We start from the raw sequence: 18,904 nt of genomic DNA, 5'->3' as shown, positions 1-18,904 counted from the left end.
AAAGAAAGAAAGAAAGAAAGAAAGAAAGAAAGAAAGAAAGAAAGAAATCAGTAACTGGAAGGACTAATACTTGGTGTTTACTTACGTACCCTATGTCCCAGAAACCTAGCTAGAAAACACATCCCAGGGAAATCAAATTCCCTACTCTATTACATTGAAGGTTAAAATTCAAGAACAGTACCCTTCAAGGTCCCATTTTGGAGATGTATGTTAGTCCTAATTTGAGTGTTGCCAGCATACCTAGGGGAACCAAATAGAGAGCTCTATGGGCCATATCCAGAAAATAGCACAGAAGGAGGAAAAAAAAAAAGCAAATTGAACAAAGAGCCTTGAGGGATGCCTTCAGAGATAAAAGGGGAAAGAACCAGGAACCACTGTCAGAGATGTTGAATGAAGTGACATGGGAGGTCAGACCACTGTGAAAGCAAAAATCTAACTGAGACTCTGGGAAGAGAAAGGGCAAAGAATGACCTATCGGTATTATCAAAGTTTCTAGAGATTCAACAAAGAAAAGATAAATATAAAAGATTTTCTAGACCAATGGTGTCAAATAAAAACGGATTCCTGCTGTCACATATTGACTTAGAAAATTATAAATTAGCATTATCTGTGTTGAAATACATTTGTTATTTTGTTAACTATTTCCCAGTTACATTTTTGTGTAGTTTTTGTGGGTGGCTTACAGCCCACAGGCCTCACATTTTACACCTCTGCCCTAAGACAGAAGTTACTTTTTTTTTTTTGCCTTTTGGAGAGCAATTGGGGTTAAGTAACTTGCCCAAGGTTACATGGCTAGTTGTGTGTGGGGGAAGGGGGGTGTGGGGGGGTGGTTGTGGGTGTTAAGTGTCTGAGGCAGGGAACCGAACTCAGGTCCTCCTGACTCTGGGCCGGCACTTTACTCACTGCAACACCTAGCCGCCCCTAGACAGAAGTTATTAATGCCTTCAAGGTGGAAAAGGCTATAAGTAATCCATAGTGGGGAGACAGGGGAATTCCTAGCAAGAAGAAGAAGATTTAAAAAAAAAAAAAAGGATCCATTTTATTTAATACTGCAGTGAATCTTAAAGATACCAAATTTACCGGTTGGAACCCTCTTCGCAATAGGCACCCTTTCATTCAATGTTAGAATTTTCTTTTCTGTGGCTTTGACTAATGGTTCACAAAGGAGCAAAATGAACAAAATAAGGAAAAGTATGGGACAATTAAAACATCCACCCGGTAAGGCAAAGCAGTTGCCTTTATTTATAAGCACTGTACTCTGGGAATCTGAATTCCCATAATTATCATCATCACAACTAATATTTATATAGGGCTTGCTAGGTGCCAGGCATGGTGTTAATTGCTTTACAATTATTATTTCATTTGATCATTGAGGAATAAAAGAGGAGACATCATCAAGCCTACTGTATTTTTTTAACCATGCCGAGCTGGATTGCAGATAATTCAGGTTGGGGTGCACTTTTCGGTGTCCTCTTTGGTTAGCTGTCTTCATGTCTCTAAACAGCCAGAGAAACTGACCAAGCAAACCCTCTCTTCCTAGGTACAGACCACAACCATGTGCATCTCTGTCAGTCTGAGTGGCTTTGTGGTCCTTGGATGTCTGTTTGCACCCAAAGTGCACATCATTCTGTTCCAGCCCCAGAAGAATGTGGTCACACACAGACTCCACTTAAACAGATTCAGTGTTAGTGGAACTGGAACCACTTACTCCCAATGTAAGTATAGATATCCATTATTTGTTTTTAACCTGTCAGCCAAAGCACTGAACTACAGAATGGGTAGTAGAATGCTGGGGGGAAACACATCTGGTCTGTCCTGAAAGACATACGGTTTCCCACTCATCGTTCACCGTCACCTGAAGGGGTACCAAAGAGTTTCTTCCATCCACAAGTGTTTCTCCCATTTGTCTGAAATCCAGCCGCTAGAGACTCATTCATTGGTAGTATTAAGGACTTTGGGGGGAGGCAGAGCTGAAAGACTTGGAGTGAGAGCAATTGGTACCAATCAGCACTGTCACCTGATACCTATGGGACTTTGAGTATATCTCTTAGCTTCTCTGGGCCTCAGTTTCCTCAGCTGTTAATATAACGAGACTAGACTAGAGGATCCCAAAATCTATGTGCTTATGATCATTCAATCAAGAGTTTATCAATTATCAACATCCATTGGGTAGGTACCAGAGATACAAAAAATGAAAACAGAAACAGTTGGGTGGCACAAGGGTTTGAGTGCTGAGTCTGGAGTCAAAAAGATCTGAATTAAAATCTGGCTTCAGACCCTTACTTGTGGTGTAACCTTGGCAAGTTACTTAATTTCTGACTGCCTCAGTTTCCACAACTATAAAAAGGGACAATAATAACACCTACCTCCCAGGATTGTTGTGAGGATCAAACGAAATATATTTGCACAGCTAGATATGAGTGCAAATGAAATATGTTTGCATATAGTAGGCAATTAGTAAATGCTTTAAAAAAAATAAAGGTCTCTCCTCTCAAAGAGTTTATATTTCCTAAGAGAAGATAATAGGTAAACAGAGAAGTATACACACAATAAATTCAAGACTGTTCCAGTGGGAAGGACTATAACTGGGAAGATCGGGAAAGGCTTCATGCATTATAGCTGAGCTTTGAAGAAAATTGAGAATTTTAAGAGGCAGAGATAAGGGTGTATGAATCAGGTGTAAGGGACAGCCTAGGGCCCTAGGCAAAGGCATAGAGGAGAGATGGGATGTTGTCTGGAAGGAAGAGCAAGGCCATTTTGACTGGAATGTAGAGAGTGTGAAAGGGGACACTGTATAAAAAGCCTAGGCAAATAAGTCCACTCTTAAAATGCAAGTGTTCCTGGGAAGACATCATTTTAAACTATTAGTAAACACTTTGGGGAATGAACTAAGTGCATTGGTTAGAAGGAGAAATTAGTAGATAGTTTACTGTTAGCCAGATGAAGAAGGGGTTAGTACCACAGGAGAACCAGGACTGGGGAGAGGGCCTAAAAGGAAAAGTCAACAAGAAAGCATTTATTTCTCATTCAACAAGCATTTATTAAGTGTTTATGATGTTCCAGACGATGTGTTAAGCACTGGGCATACAAAGAAAGGCAAAACCATCCCCTTCCCTCAAGGAGGGAAGTTGTTGTTCAGTCATTTCAGTCCCGTCCAACTCTCTGTGCCCCCATTTGGGGTTTTCTTGGCAAAGATACTGGGGTCGTCTGCCATTTCCTTTTCCAGCTCATTTTACAGTAGCAAAGACAAATGCATACTTCACAATTTTGCATGGGATCAGTACTTCAAAATGCTCAGGATCCCTGAGAGTAAACTCATTAATGCCCCAATTTCTGCAACTAAGTAAGATCTAATCGATACTCTTCCCAGTGGCAACAGAAAAATACTAATGAAGTAGGTTCTCAGCAAAGCCTGGACCTCTAACCTTCATCAGAGAGCTGTTAGAGGCTCCAGAATCTTTGGAACCTCTCATACTCAAACCCATTGTCAAAATGACTGTAGTCACAGAGCACTTGAGGGACTGTGAAATTAGTTTCTTTTCTTCTCTCAGAAACATGCATGCTTATTTCTAGAGCACATAAACCTCACCTACAAAACAGCCCAGCCATTGAAGATGATTAATCTAAACAAGGAAAAGCTGAGTTCTTTGGGTTACAGCCAGCTAACATCATCGAGTCTGGGATTGGACGATCTCCACAAAGCAGCCTGGGAAAACTCCCATGATTTGAGGTTACTGGGCAGTATCTCCAACAGGAGTAGGCAGGTAATTGCTGTCCTTTGCTGATTATTTGAAGAATGAACAAACTATGCGGAAAGTCCATTGGTAGCCCTAGCCACTGGGATAGGAAAGAAGTAGGGAATGAGACTATTTTTAAATCCATTGTAATTAATTCAGACTCAACAGTTCTGAAATATTACACTGGGGAGGGACTGGAAAAAATGTATATATGTCTTTTCTTTCTGGAGAAAAAAAGCAATAGCGTAAATAAAATTATTAATGGACTTTTTTACCTAGTGAATGACAAAGTGCTTCCTAGTACTTCAAAAGCACCAGTTAACATAAAAATAATATAACTATAATATGAACAAAAACCATACTTTTTAGACTAATATATTTTAAATACTCATCTATCTGTACTGTTTATAAAAGCTAGGCCTACTCTAAGCCATATTTGGTTAGCGTACTTGGAGTTATATCCTTGCCAAGAAAACCCCAAATAGGGTCATGAAGAGTCAGATAAGACTAAAATGTCTTAACACCACCAACAAAACTTTGAGTTATTATTACAAGGTAATTGAAGATGATAAAACTGCATTTTTTTCAGAAATGTTTTATAACCCAGACTTTTCATTGATCCATACTGATCTCTTCCAATTAGTCCAAATCGGAGTGTCAAATAGTCAGGCAAAGGAAAGTAACTACTAAAAGAAAGAGTCTTGAATTATACATTCTATCAACCTAGAACCTACATACCACTAGTCATTCTCAAAATACTTCACAAATATTAACATTCTTGCCAATTGGATAATATTGATAACCTTTATCCCACTGTGATTTCATTCTTTGATCTTCATTGACCCTCACAATATCTCTGTGAGCTAATAAATTACAGATATCATTACTCCCAATTTGCAGAAAGGAAAACTGAAGCAAAGAGCCCAAGAATACAAGAAATCAGGCAAAATCCCTACTAAAACCTAGATTTCTTGATTCCCAGTCCTTGATTCTTCAAAGTCACTTTGCAAAGTACTTTGCTGGAGGCAAGGACAGAATGAATGGATGGATGAAACTGGAAATCTGGAGATCTTTGGCTCTATTCCTGAAAATGACTCTGACCCACTACAAAAGTCTAAGCAAAATCCTTGCCTCTCTGCCATGGAAAGATGAACACAATTAGAACATCTCCCCTCTAACCGTCAGGGATATGTATTTTCTCACCAGTAAATGTCTTTAAATTTCTTTGAGTACATCAGAAAAAGTGTCTACATAAATAAAGAAAGGAAAGAAACAAGCATTTGTGAATGCCTACTATGTGCCAAGAACTGTTCTAAGAACATCATGAATATCTCATTTGATCTTCACGACCCTAGAATAGGAGGTAGGAGTTTTCAATGCTCTTGTATAGTGGGCCTTCTACTCTAGGCCTACCTTTCTGTCTTTCTCCCACACCCACACACATCTTTTCTGTTGAGATAAAAAGAAAAGGTCAATTTTTCTTCTGATTTGCTCCCTCTTAGAAGTTAGAACCATAAGCAACTGTTTCCCAGGATTAGTGAACAAGGATCCTACCCTGGGAAAGGAAATGCCTTTGAAAGTGATGGTTCACATGAATTTTTTCTTAATTCCAAAACACTTCCAGAAAACCATGCTCTACCTAAAATGGGAGTACATAACATATATGTTTACATAATCCTCAATGGATTGGTTTACAGAGTGGGGATCTACCCAGTCTTGCACAAACTAGATTATCTTGTTGCTTACTCTTTATAGCAATCATGCAGATTGTGGGTCATGGGATCTAAGAAGGGAATAAGCATTTATTAAGCACCTACTATATGCTAGGCACTGTGATAAGCTCTTTACAAATATTATCCTATTTTATTCTACAAAGTAACAATTTGCGGTTGAGGAAACTATGGCAGATAGAAGTTGAATGACTTGCTCAAAGTCACACAGATAGTAGGTATCTAAGGCCTGATGTGTCTCTGGTCTTGATTCTGGGTCCAGAGATCTTTACACTATCTAACCTATCTGTCTTGTTTCTTTGAGTCCGAAGGGGTCTGAGAGACGAATTTTGGGGCTGGAAAGGATTTCTCAGACCATCTAGTCCAACTCCTTCTAAGTACAGATGAGACCCAAAGAGGTGAAAGAACTTGGCCAAGGTCATTACTACCAAAGACTGGTATAGCTAGTCTATGAACCTGAATCTTCTGCTCCCAGAATCAAATTCCACTTTGCAATCTCAAAAACTATTAATCAGACTATATTAATGAAAGTAATGGTAGCATGGAAAGAACACTGGACTGAGTAATGGGCAGCTAGGTGGTGCATACATAGAGTGTGGGGCCTAGAGTCAGAAAGACTCTTTCTGAGTTCAAATCTGGCCTCAGACACTTGCTAGCTGTAAGTGTCTTACCAACTCATTTTACAGATGAGGAAACTGAGGCAAAGAAGGCTAAGTGACTTGTCCATGGTCACATAGCCAGTTGTTATCAGTGTTAGGCCTTGAAACAAGAGATTATGACTCTGAGGTCAGCTCCCTCATTTTTAATGATAGTTCTTACAAACTATTAACATGGAGACAAGCTCTCTTCTGCTTCTTCCTCTTCCCGGGGCATGGGTTGTGGAAAAGGCTAAGATTTCTCAGGCTCTTTGTTAAGCCCACTGATAGCTAAGAGCAGGAACATGCCAACTTCACAAAGCAGAGCAGACAAAATTTCAGGATATCTCACCACTAAGTGTCCTCACTCTGGTTCCTTCCACTCCTTTTGACAAATGCAAAATAAGAAATACTATAGAACTTTGAACTGGTTGGAAACTTCAAAATCATCTAATCCAACCCCCTTATACAAAAATAGGCTGAAAAATGTTTAACAAGCAGCAAGGGGCAGATAGGGTAGGGTTGTGAAATAATGCCCACAGCACACTTTTGAGTTTTATCTACATTATTAACATTTTCTCCACTTTCTTCAGAGTAGACAAGCAAAAACAATAAATCAAACCATTATTTATAGCACTTGCCAATTTCCAAGGTATGAATGCTCATGCATTAATAATCAGCTCTTGTGAGCTGGTCTGAACCAGTTCATGATGGTGCTAGCACACCCATCTTACAGATGAGGAAACTAAATCCCAAAGAGATGAAATAATTTGCCCAGGATCACACAGGCCACAAAATTACCCCAAAGAGCATCAAATGCTTAATTTCTTTAGGGGATAATTCAACCCTGGTTCAGTGACCAAATGCTGATGCAAACACAGAAAGGAAATTCAGGATCTGTGTCCTGAAATTGGAGACACCCTGAACTTGGAGCCAAGAGACCTGCCACATAAAAAAGAAAAAAAATGTTTTGTAAAGGCTTTTTCTTCTAAGTCCATTCAACATCATATGCCTAATTCCTAAAAGCATCCTATTTAGATGAATAAATTCTTAAAGGCATTTTGTACTTAAAGTCAGGTAAAATCCACAGAAGCTTTGATCTAAATTGATCCTAGCCAGTAGTGTGGCCTTTCCTGGCCTTCTGAATTTTCTGCCTCAACTCAGTTACAATATTCATCACAAAGAATATTCTGTCAATTGTAAGCACTCATGTCTGAGAACACTGAGAGAAATTCAGAGAACACACAGTTGGCAGGAGGAATGTTTAAAAAAGAAACCAACAAGCCCTTCCCTTTGAGCCCTGTGTTGAATGGCCTCTTGTTCCATCAGCATGGGGATAGCTTTCCATCCATCACAAACAGCTCATGCCAAGATGCTCACCAGCAAAGATCATTTGTGTCTGGAGAGCTTAGCCAGCCGCATGATCAAGATGCTCTCAGAGCAGTCTTGATCTCCTGGCATGGATGCTACACAAGGAAACTCAATCAATCAGATCTGATGATGATGAATGAGGCAATATGTGTAAGCACTACCTGCCTAAAATTTTAAATCAAAGGAACTGGAGCCCTTTCCAAATGCACCTTTGTGTCCTTCTTTAAAGAAATGCACCATTTTCTTGAATTGACAAAATTTTAGGTTGCATTACCACCCCTTACCTTCTTGCTTCTAACAAATCTGAATTCAAATTCATTAGTACTGAAATATGCCTAAACCAGGGTGTTTAATGTTGTGTGTGAAAGAGGCATAGGTCTGTTTATAGATGCATGCTCATATCATCTAATGACATTTATTAAGTCCCCTTATGAATATAGGAAATATAGTATAATACTAGGGGGGAAATGTGTGTTTGAAGGTAGCACAATATAGCTGAAGTAATACTAAATTCAGAATCAGAGGAGTTAAGTTTTAACCATATCCCTACTCCTTGCTACCTGTATGGCCTTGGACAAATCCTTTAACCTTTCAAAATAATTTTCACCTCAGTTTTCCCATCCATATAATAAGAGGGTTAGGCTAGATGTTGCTTCTACCAGTAAATCATATGACCTAAACAGATTGTGTTACCTCATAGAACAAGACACATTTAGATCACATATAGCACCTCTAATCTAAGCCCTAGATGATTTGCTTAGCACCCAGGGGAAAACAGATAACAATAAAAAATAAAATTAACGTATTCAATTTCACTTCTTTCCCCCTCTCTCCTTTTTTTGTTTTTTTTATTTTTTTCTGTGTTTAGAGTTTGTTTTTATGTAATTCTGTGAGAAAACTAAGTCAATTTCCTGTAGCTAGATATATATAGCAGGGAGCCAAGCAGTTGGTGGATGTTAGAGCCACTATGAATAAGCTAAACCAAGCCTTAACTGTAGGCAGATTAGGTAACCACCAATATACAGAGGCCAAGGGGAGATCCCATCAGCCCAGAAAAATACAACCCATACCAAGTAAGTGATGCCTGACTTTTCAAGTTTAGAACCCAATTCACTTAGATCAAGGTTTTAATCCCTCTTTAAATATCACTGCCCCTAGGAATGGCAATATTTCAAGCTTTCCATCATTTATAGGGGATAGGAACTGGATCTGTTATTCTATTAGTAGAAGGAACTCCCAAGGGAGGAAACCCTCTGCTAATTCAAATTTGCACCCTTTTGATGTTTAGGGTAGTGTTGAGAAGGCAGGTGACTTCACCAAGGCTGCACAGCCAGTTATACTGACATATAAAAAAAGACTTAAACCATGTCTTCCTAATTCTGAGGCTGGCTCACTATCCAACATTACCTTTCACCCATCATTTATACCTTACTTTAAATGACTTTCATCATTTTTTCTGGAAGCATATTTTGACAGAAGAAAAGAAGGATGTACCAAATGGATTCTGGAATTCCAAATAGCACAGAAAGGATTGTGGGCAGCAGAGTGAGAGGCTGAGGTTAAAGAAAACAAATTTTACCTATTTTATTTATGCAACAAATCTTGAGCACCTACCAGATGAGAGGCGGTGTGACTTCACAATTTTGCCCATGGCTGACCTTATAAATTAATCTAACAGTGAGGCCAGTGTGAGAAAGAGTCAGAGTGGGAAGAAGGGGCAGAAAGATAAAAGGCAGACTTGGTAAATGCAAATGGAGTCAAGGTCTGTTTTAATATTTACATCAAGGATAAGTCCTAAATGTTAAAGTGATGAGCTTAGAATAAAAAAAGTCCTAGGTTCAAATTTTACCTCAGGTATTTGCTAGTAGAAAATCACTTAACTTATCAGCCTCAGTTTCCTTGTCTGTAAAATGACAATAAAAACTCTAGCACTTCCTCCAGGAGGTTGTTGTGAACAACAAAAAAGATAATGTTTATAAAGTTCTTTGTTCAATTTAAAATGCTTAATGTGAGGTATTATTGCTGTTGTCATTGTTTTTACAAAAACATATGTGTACCAAAAGGAAATTTTATTTATTATTAAACCAACATATAACCTAGATAGAATATCTATCATGCCACTTTCTTCAATTTCCATGGGTACATGCAATCCGTGTACCTGGTCAAGTTTGGATACCACTATTTTAGAAAGATCATTTTAAGATCACTTTCATTGAGAGGCAGTATGGTGTAGTGGATAAAGAGCTAAAATATTCTAGCCATATGATTCTATGAAAGCTACTTAGTCTATCAAGGAAGAATTCTCTAATATTCTAAGAGAAGGAACTGACATGAATTGATTTAAAAATATTTACTCAGGGGCGGCCAGGTAGCACAGCGAGTAAGAGCACCGGCTCCAGTGTTGAGAAGACCTGGAGATCGAGTCCCGGGCTCAGACACTTAGCACCCACCCAGAAACACCTGGCCGTGTAACCTTGAGCAAGTTACTTAACCCCGATTGCTTAGGGGCGGCCAGGTGGCTCAGCGAGTAAGAGCACCGGCTCCAGTGTCGGGATGACCTGGGGATCGAATCCGGACTCAGATACTCAGCACCACACCCAGAAATAATAACTGGCCGTGTAACCTTGAGCAAGTTACTTAACCCCGATTGCTTAAAAATATAAAAAAAAATATTTACTCATCTGGGGGTTCCCTACATCAATGAATCTCTATCCCTTTATTAGAATCACAGGTGGTCATTGCCTAATGGAAGCACTTCAGAATTTGTACCCCCATCTCTCCAGCCTCAGTCGCAGCAGTGTGGAACCATTATTTTACTCATAAAGGAAGCATGTACTGGGGAGAAATCAGCCTTCTGTTTCTTATTGCAGAGTGAATCTCCTATAATCCTTCCCTGGGGAAGCTCTGACATCTCCAGCAGGAATCTCCCATTAGAACTGGGCTGCCTGGATCATCGTTTATCCAGGTTACATCTATTAATCTCTACAGAAACTCCTAGGGCAGACCTGAGGATCCCCTTCCGTTGGATAATCAAAGGGATAAGTGAGATAACAGGCTGGAAGACTCAGCAGGAGAAAGGGGGAGCTAAGCAGTTGGTGGATGTTAGAGCTACCATGAACAAGGCACTGAAAATAGCTAAACAATCAGATATCCTGCGGGGGGGAAATATGAAGGGTCATCAGGAGCAAGGGAATGGAAAAATGTGACAGACAGAGGCAAGCTGGAGTGTCTGCTCCGTTAAAATATTTGTGTTTTATTCCAAGTCTGATGTATTACTCAGTTATATAATGCAATGACTCTGGGGATTTGAGCTCAGTGCCATTAAATTGACTGATAGACTTGGCATCTGAAAAATCTATTAAACGAATACATTTAGCATTGATCGAAAGCACAGGTTATCAGAACAAATCGTGTCTTTTACTTCAAAGTCAATGCAGCCTGGTAAACGGGAGCTGTTCTTATGCTCTGCATTAGGGAGAGAGAAAGAGGCTGATTGCACAGTGTGGGGACAAAGCATCGATCTGGAGCACTGAATTTGTGAGACTAAATATGCTTTTTAATTGGTGTGAATTGCCCTTAGTAATCAATGACGGAGCTTATTAGGTCATTTGCAGTTTAGCTACAGTTTTCTCATTGAATGTAGAAAATGACTGTGTATCTGCTGCCTTTCAGCCCAAGCACCAACACCTCTACCCCTCAGAAAGCCAACACTGGGGCTCCCTACGCTTCTTTTTTGCTGGCATATGAATGATTATAGAAATTATTGAAAAATCATGGGATTGGAGAGAATGAAGTGGACAAAGGATAGGGTTTTATAAAGGAAGACAGAGGAAAAAGTGAAAAAAAAACTGACCAGTTATGAACAGAAAAGGGATTTTAGGAATTCTTGAACATGGAGGAAATGCATTTATGGTTGATGGCAAGATAAAGAATATGACCATCTTTGTGGAGATAAGGTGGAGGTATAGCTCATGGCAAGTAAGTAGGTTGAGGAATTGAGTGGTTAGAGAGTTTGGGAGAGAGCCAATATGTATGTTGATGCTACCGAGCGTGAGGGCAGGAGTTGGAGAGGAGAAAAAAATTGTGAGCCATACACAAAACTCATTGAGGAAGAAAGGAGAGTTTCATTACCTGGGCTAGTGTTGCTGTTTGTCCTTCATTCTCAAAGAGGACCAATGACATCAGGAGGGCTATGTCTTGACTTGTGAGTGAACCGGATTTAAGTGAGACAGGGTTGTGCAAAGTCTTCAGCCTCACCTTCTCCTCCAGAGTCATGGGAGTCCAGTGGCAAGACATCGGTCAGGATGATATGATAGAATATAGATTTGAATAGCATGAAGCTCAAAGAAAAAGAGCTTGCTGAGTGATGTAGGTAGGGAGAGATGGGGGGCAAGAGGGGGAACAAGGAGTGTTCCAATTCCATCCCTCATCCAGTGAGCTGAAGAGAATAAGTGAAAATGGTGAGGTGCTTGGGATCTATGTTTGTAACATCAGTTTGTAAAAATCAATTTGTAAAACCGGTTTATAAAATCACATCCTCTCCCCCCCTCCCTCCCCCCCCCTCAGAGCATTAACTCTGCCCCTTCCCCCTGCCAGCACTCTGCCTAGCAACAATTCATGAACTGCTTATCTTTGCTTGGAACAACAACAAGCTACACCGATGAATCCTTCACTAAGCCTTCTATAAACATTTTAGTTTAGAAAAATATTATCTCCCCCTAGTATAGTGGCCAGCTGCACCTATGAATCCTTCAATGCACTATCTGTAGGTTAACTCCTTAGCCAATTATACACATTAGCCTTGGTTCCCAACATCCATCTTGTCAAACATGACACTGATGGGTGGCAGACTAGGCACTTCTCAGTCAGCCCTGACTGCTAGCTGACTTAGTGACATTTCAAGCCTAAAACCACACCTCCAGGTCGCCCCACCTTGGGCTATTTCCCAGTGAATTACAGGCAATATGCCTGCTCAGTAGATAATAAAAGTGCATGTTCCTTTAAGCACTGACCACTCCTTAACTCCTCCCTGATCCCACCCTTACTCACCTAGTTAGCATAATTGACATCTGATTTACTGTCATAACTCCTTAAAAACTATACCTATGACTTCTTTAAGTTTGCAGGTTCCCTAAGAACTATTGCCCACTGTAAAGCATAACAATAAACTTTTACAATCCTCACTTAAAAGATTGCTTGGGCCTTGTGAATTCCTTCCAGACTGAACAGCAGGGACTCTGCTCATTGATTGGAGCCCCCTCATCAAAAGTACTGCTAGTACTGGAAAGGAGGTCTAAGAGGGCTTCTAGGTAAGCTTCTCCTTCTGACTCTGAGGCCAACCTTCTAGCCACTATTCTATGCTTCCTCTATAATAATACTAATACCCACCACTTTCAAAGCACTTTAAGGTTTCCATAGAACTTTACATATAATGCCTCATTTGATCCTGTGAGAGAGGTACTACTATTAATAAAATTATTACTGCCTCTTCCCCCCCCCTTGCACAGAAGAGAAAATTGAGTCTAAAGAAAAGTAAGTGACCACCAGCATTAGTAATGCCATGCTGTCTTAGTAGGCCATATCTATGAGTTGCAAAGTGGCAAAAAAAAAAATTAGAAAGTTTAGAATTATTAGTCGGTAGACAACCTTCTGATGATGAACTTTTCTGAGCTTAACTAAAGTGGTCACTGAATGAAAGACATGCCCCTTCCTCGAGCTCTTGGGAAAAACCTATCCAGCGTGGTAGGAAGTATCAGAGCCTCTCCCCCTGAGAACAGAGTATTACCTTTATACCATAATGAGGCATTGCAATAAGACTTTAATGGCTCAGGAAATTCATACCATTGATAAAACAATAATTTCCTCTACTGCACACAGCAAAATATAGAACAGTAGTAATATTTTTTTCCGATAATAAAAGGAAAGAAATTGCAAAACCATATACCAGAGCAATGCTAAAATGGAAGATTTAATCACATAACAGTTAAGACTCCCCTGACTCCATTATGAGATGCTTGAAAAATATAAGCTGCAACAACAGCCTCATGGGGTTGGTGGTTATTGTCATTTCTATTGCTCTACTAATAATACCTTGACTTTGGAGAGTTTCTATTATAGATTCTAGTCATTTTACAGAGGGTGTTCCTTTTAATGGGTAGTGAGGTAGACAGAGACATACTAATTATTGCACTGAAAATTTGATATAGTGCTGCCCAGGAGATCATTATTATAAGAGTCAAAACTTTGCCAATTTTCTATATGTTTAGCTTTGAGAGAGCTAGGGGTCATGGCTAGGGCTTTGTGATCCAAGTGATTCTTGCACCACTCACACCCCCTCCAAATCTACCCCATCAAATAAAATTAGAATAAAGGTCATTATGAGGCCAAAAGGATGTCTGCACATGACAAGGATCAGGATATTGTGGATCACATAAAGTAGATTTCTAGTACATTTCTACTTTAGATATGGGATAATTCAGGCATAGAAAGATTAATGGCCTGATCTAAGAACTCATAATTGGTTTTTGTAATTCCTAAACCAACTTTGGTTTTCACACAGCATTCTTCAGATTGTAAAGTCATTCCATTCAGTTCAACATCATCTTAAAATATTCCTCAAGTTACCCAAGTATACAAGGAACAGTGCTTAGAGTTGATGTGATGCAAAGGTCAATATAACATGAATCCTTCTCCTCAATGAGCTTACAATCTAGTAGAAGAAATGGGACCTTTACAAATATATACATATGATTCAAAGTAAGGGTGAAAGATTTTAAAAGAGTTAAAATGCTATGAAAATTTGTGGAAGAGAATTTCATGAAACAGTTGGCATTTGACCTTAGTCTTGAAGAATAGGTAGAATTTTAACTGGCAAAGATGTTAGGGGTGGGGATTTCAGGCAGGTGGAAGATCTGGTAGTTTAATTTAGCTAGAACTAAAAGTAAATAGAGGTACGGGTGAGGCAGGCAGATGGTGAGATTTGAAACTGAAGCATGATCTAATGTCTGAGTTGAAACATTTTTTAGTCATGTCCAACTCTTCATTGCCCTATTTGGGGGTTTTTTGGCAAAGATACTGGAGTGGTTTGTCATTTTCTTCTCCAGCTCAGTTATATAGAGGAGGAAATGGAGACAAACAGGATCAAGTAATTTGCCCAGGGTCACACATCTGGTAAGCATCTGAGTTTGAATTTGAACTCACAAAGATGAGTCTTCCTGACTCCAGACCTAGCACTCTATTTACTGTGCCACCTAGCTGTCCTGTTCTAATGTCTGGGGTCACCCACTAGACATACTGAGCTAAGTAGATTAACTCATATACACTGAGTCAGGTTAGACTAGTTTGGAAGTTCCTTGTGAAGGACAATGATCCAGATTGGAAAAAGCAGGTTAATGATGGCAGGGTATATAGTGGAATAGTGCAATGATATATAAAGCTAAGGCATCCAAGAAATAAGCTAGCAACAAAATTCATGGCCTGACAAGATTACATACACAAATACTTCAAGTATAGGTAAGAACAAAGGGAATTAGAGACCCTAAAGCAAAGAGATAAATCTGAATACAGAAGCATCACAGGGATAAGACCCATGACTGATGTACTCTAGAAATACGACTCTAGAAATGTATCATTATTCCACAAGAAAAGGAAAATAAGGATTGAGGGTGAAGGGACAGAATACTATTTTGTATGTTAAGAAGACATACTTATGGGAGGAAATCCAGAATGGGAGTTGGGAAATGATAGATATTTTTACTGGGAATAACAATAAAAGCAGAGATAAAAACAAAGAGAAAATAAATTAGTTATGAGAAAATAAACTAGTTTCAGAAATAAAATACAGGTCTAGAAAGGAGGCATGATATGGTATTGACGAGAAACTTCAATTATCTAGATATCTACTGGAGCTCTCTTTCTCTCTGCCAAAAGTAGAGTAACTAATAACATCTTGGTTTACTTTAATGATAAATTCATCTTCCTTCCTTCCTTCCTTTCATCTGGTAAAAAAAGGAATTCTTTCCTGGGCTTAATACCCACTAACTTGGAGGAACTAGTGACTGGGATGGAAATGATGGGAATCTTAGGAGAAGGTAATCTCGTCTTCCTAGAATTTGTGCCAGAGGAGAAGAAAGCTGGGCCTCATTTGACATGAACCCTAAATTGTGAGAGAGAAGATTTCAAAGGGTGTAGAGAAAGTCTAGGTATGATCCTATGGATAGAAATTCTATAGGAGAACTAAGTCTGGGGACGAAAGGGAGAGTATTTCACAAATGAAATTTTAAAGACATAAAAAAGTTTTAATGACAAAGGAGAGTAGAAACTGACTCAGTCAATCAAACTGACTGTTGATGGTCCTTATCCATCAACATAGAGTTTTTGTTTTTTGGATTGGGGTTGTTTTTGTTTTTTAACAGCCTGGCTAGATGAAAACATGGACAGATAAGAGTATGAGTAAAAGCATGGCACATCCTCTAAGTTTCAAGATGGTTACTGCTCACAATTTGACGTTGAATAGGAATGCTAAAGAAAATAAAAGGTGTGGGATTGGTTGTTGGGGAAAAAAAGAATGTCAGAGAATGAACAGGACTGTTCTTCTGCTTGAGAGGGAAGATGATAATCAGGGATACACAGAAGACTGAGCTATAAAATCCTTATTTTGCTTCTGTTTTCACTGCCAGGAATGATATTTGTACAGGAAAGAACAAAAATGGCTAATACCCATTTGAAACACAAGATAAATCTGAGATAAGTAGTTTATTGATGAGTTAAAGTTACTAGGCCCCAAATGAATTATATGCCAGAGTACTCAAAGAAAGTGCACATTTTTGAAAGAGAATGTGGAATGTCTGGGGTATACAAGGACTGGAGAAGGATAAAAGGCTCACTTTGGTTTAATAAAAAGAAGACCAAGGCAAAATTTCAGAGCATATTATTTAAAATGAAGTCTACTGCACATCTGAAAAAGAATGTAATGATCACAAAGACCAGAATGATTTCATCAAAAAGGGTTTTTGCCAAACTAACCTCATTTTCTTTTTTCAATCAAGTTATTAGAGTGGTAGATCTGAAAATGTTGTAAATAATGCTGAGCCAGATTTTAACAAAACATTGGTGGAATTTCCAGTATCATTCTTGTGGACAAGATAGAGATGTGTGTGGCAATAGTACAGTTGAGTATATAGGAAATTAATTGAATGATTTGATCTAAAGAGTTATAATTTGGTGGTTAATATCAAGTTGGAAAGAGATTTATAGTAAAGTGCCTTAGGGATATGTACTTTGTCCTGTGGTGTTTAACATTTTTATCTATCATTGGATAAAGTCATAGATGTCATGCTTGTCAAATTTGAAGATCATGCAAACCTAAGATAGTTAACTGGTTAAAAGTGTCAAAACGCAAAAATATCTTGATAGAATAGAATATCCTGAAACTTCAGAGAGATGAATCTAATGCCTTACACTTGAAAAAGTCAACATTCTGCCCTAAGGTAGTAGATTTGTGATTGGACAGCAGTTCTGCTTGCAAGTAGGGATTGTTTCATTCTTTGTGCTCGGATCCTCAGCACCTAACACTGTGTGAAACATAGTAGGTTCTTAAATATTTGTTGATTGACTGATTGAAAAAGGTCTAGAGGGTTTTAGTAGACCACAATCTCAAAGTGATCAACAGAGCAAAACAGCAATCAAAAAAGCTAATGCAATCATAGACTGAATTAATAGAAGCATACAGTTCAGAAAGAGGAGGTAAACAATGTGTTATACTTCTACCTTGTCAGATCATTTCCATAATAGTAGGAATACCTTGGTACTTATTAATGCAAAAAATAAATTCTATGAAGTGGTCAAATGTATTCAAATTCTTACTATTTGAAGTTAAAATTATGTAAAACATCATAACAGATTCTAGCCCAGTGGAAATATGTAGAGGGAATCCAAGTAATATGATATCAGGAGATTCATTATTTGCACTAAGTGGGACCTAGCTGTACATTTGGGTATCGCATTTGTGGAAGGACATTCATGACATGAAGAGCATCTCAAAGATGATGGATAGGATGGTGAATGTCTTCATCGTGCTAGATAAATTGAAGGTGGGGAAACTAGGTGACACAGTGGATAGAGTGCCAGACCTAAAGTCAGAAAGACTCATCTTCATGAGTTCAAATCTGACCTCAGAAAGTCACTAACTGTGTGACCCTGGGCAACTCATTTACCCATTTGCCTCAGTTTCTTCATCTAAAAATGAACTGGAAAAAGAAAGGCCAAACCACTGCAGTATCTTTGCCAAGAAAACCCCAAATGGGGTCACAGAGAGTCAGACACATCTGAAAAATGATTAAACAGCAACAACAATAACAAAAAATGAATGGAACTAGTTATATTCAACTTAAAGAAAAGTTGTGGAGCTAGATAACAACTGTCTTCAACTGTTTTAGGGTTGTCTTGTGGATAACAGATTTGATTTTGAAGAAAGTAGAATTTTTACTTAGTCTGAGGAAAAAATTCCAAAGACTAGAGCTATCCAAATAATGGAATGCATGCCTCAGGAGGTAGTAGGTTTCCCCTCACTAGAAGTCTTCCGGCAAAGACTAGGAAGCTTCCTACAATGTATGTTGTCCAGCAGAGGTGTCAAACTCAAATAGAAAAGGGGACCACTAATCTATACATAAGAATCCCTGCAAGCTACATATCGACTTCGTTTTCAAATGTTCTTAATCTACCTTGTGTTGCATTTTTATTTGGTTAAATGCTTTCCAGTTCTATTCTAATCTGCTTCTGGCCATATGAGAAGCATTGTGGGCCACATGCAGGCTGTGTATTTGATGCTTCTGTGTAGAGAATAGTCTCTTTCAGGTATGCTTGGATAATATATGGCTGAGGTGCTTTCAGAGTCTAAGCAGCTGACAGTAGGAATCTTATCTAAAACCTTATTCTTCTGGAATGTTAACACTTTAACATTAGTTAAAGACTGAAATGGACTACAACTCCAGCCTTCTACTTCTTCATCATTATGGTTTCACACACAGTAGGCACTTCATTTGTTCAATAAGCCTTTATCAATGAACAGATAAAGGCCTCAGTCCCTAAAATTCCACCATTAATTACTCCTTTGGATTAAAAAGAGGGTTCCCTTAAAATGCAAATATGTTACCTTGATCAGGTTTATACATTAAATCATTAGCATCTTGATAGTTTATCAGGTTAATTTGCTAAATTCAGAGATCTGAAGAAATAATTAGCCAAGACCAGGTAAGTGAATGGAGGGAGGTTCACAATGCAGAAACCCTACCCTGAAAAGAGTAGGGCCAGAGGTGGGGCTTTGGCAACATTGTATTAAAGTGGGGTCACATTCAGTTCTTTGGGACCCCATTTGGGATTTTCTTGACAGACACTGGAATGGTTTACCATTTTCTTCTCCAGTTCATTTTAT

At 38.8% G+C, this 18,904-nt stretch overlaps 1 protein-coding gene across 1 annotated transcript in view; it reads left to right on the top strand.

Moving 5' to 3' along the window:
* Nucleotides 1–18,904, top strand: part of LOC138176014 (metabotropic glutamate receptor 3) — a 273,180-nt gene that overhangs the window by 252,188 nt on the left and 2,088 nt on the right. Inside the window, exon 5 of the mRNA XM_069106717.1 lies at nt 1,541–1,715. Coding sequence (XP_068962818.1) covers nt 1,541–1,715 — 175 coding nt within the window. The remainder of the gene's footprint in view (nt 1–1,540; nt 1,716–18,904) is intronic.

The sequence above is a fragment of the Petaurus breviceps genome, unplaced genomic scaffold (genome assembly GCF_028583685.1).
Source record: "Petaurus breviceps papuanus isolate PSGF00001 unplaced genomic scaffold, PetGlider_PUasm1.0 80, whole genome shotgun sequence".
NCBI lineage: Eukaryota > Metazoa > Chordata > Mammalia > Diprotodontia > Petauridae > Petaurus > Petaurus breviceps.
This window is presented reverse-complemented; position numbering and strand designations above follow the sequence as displayed.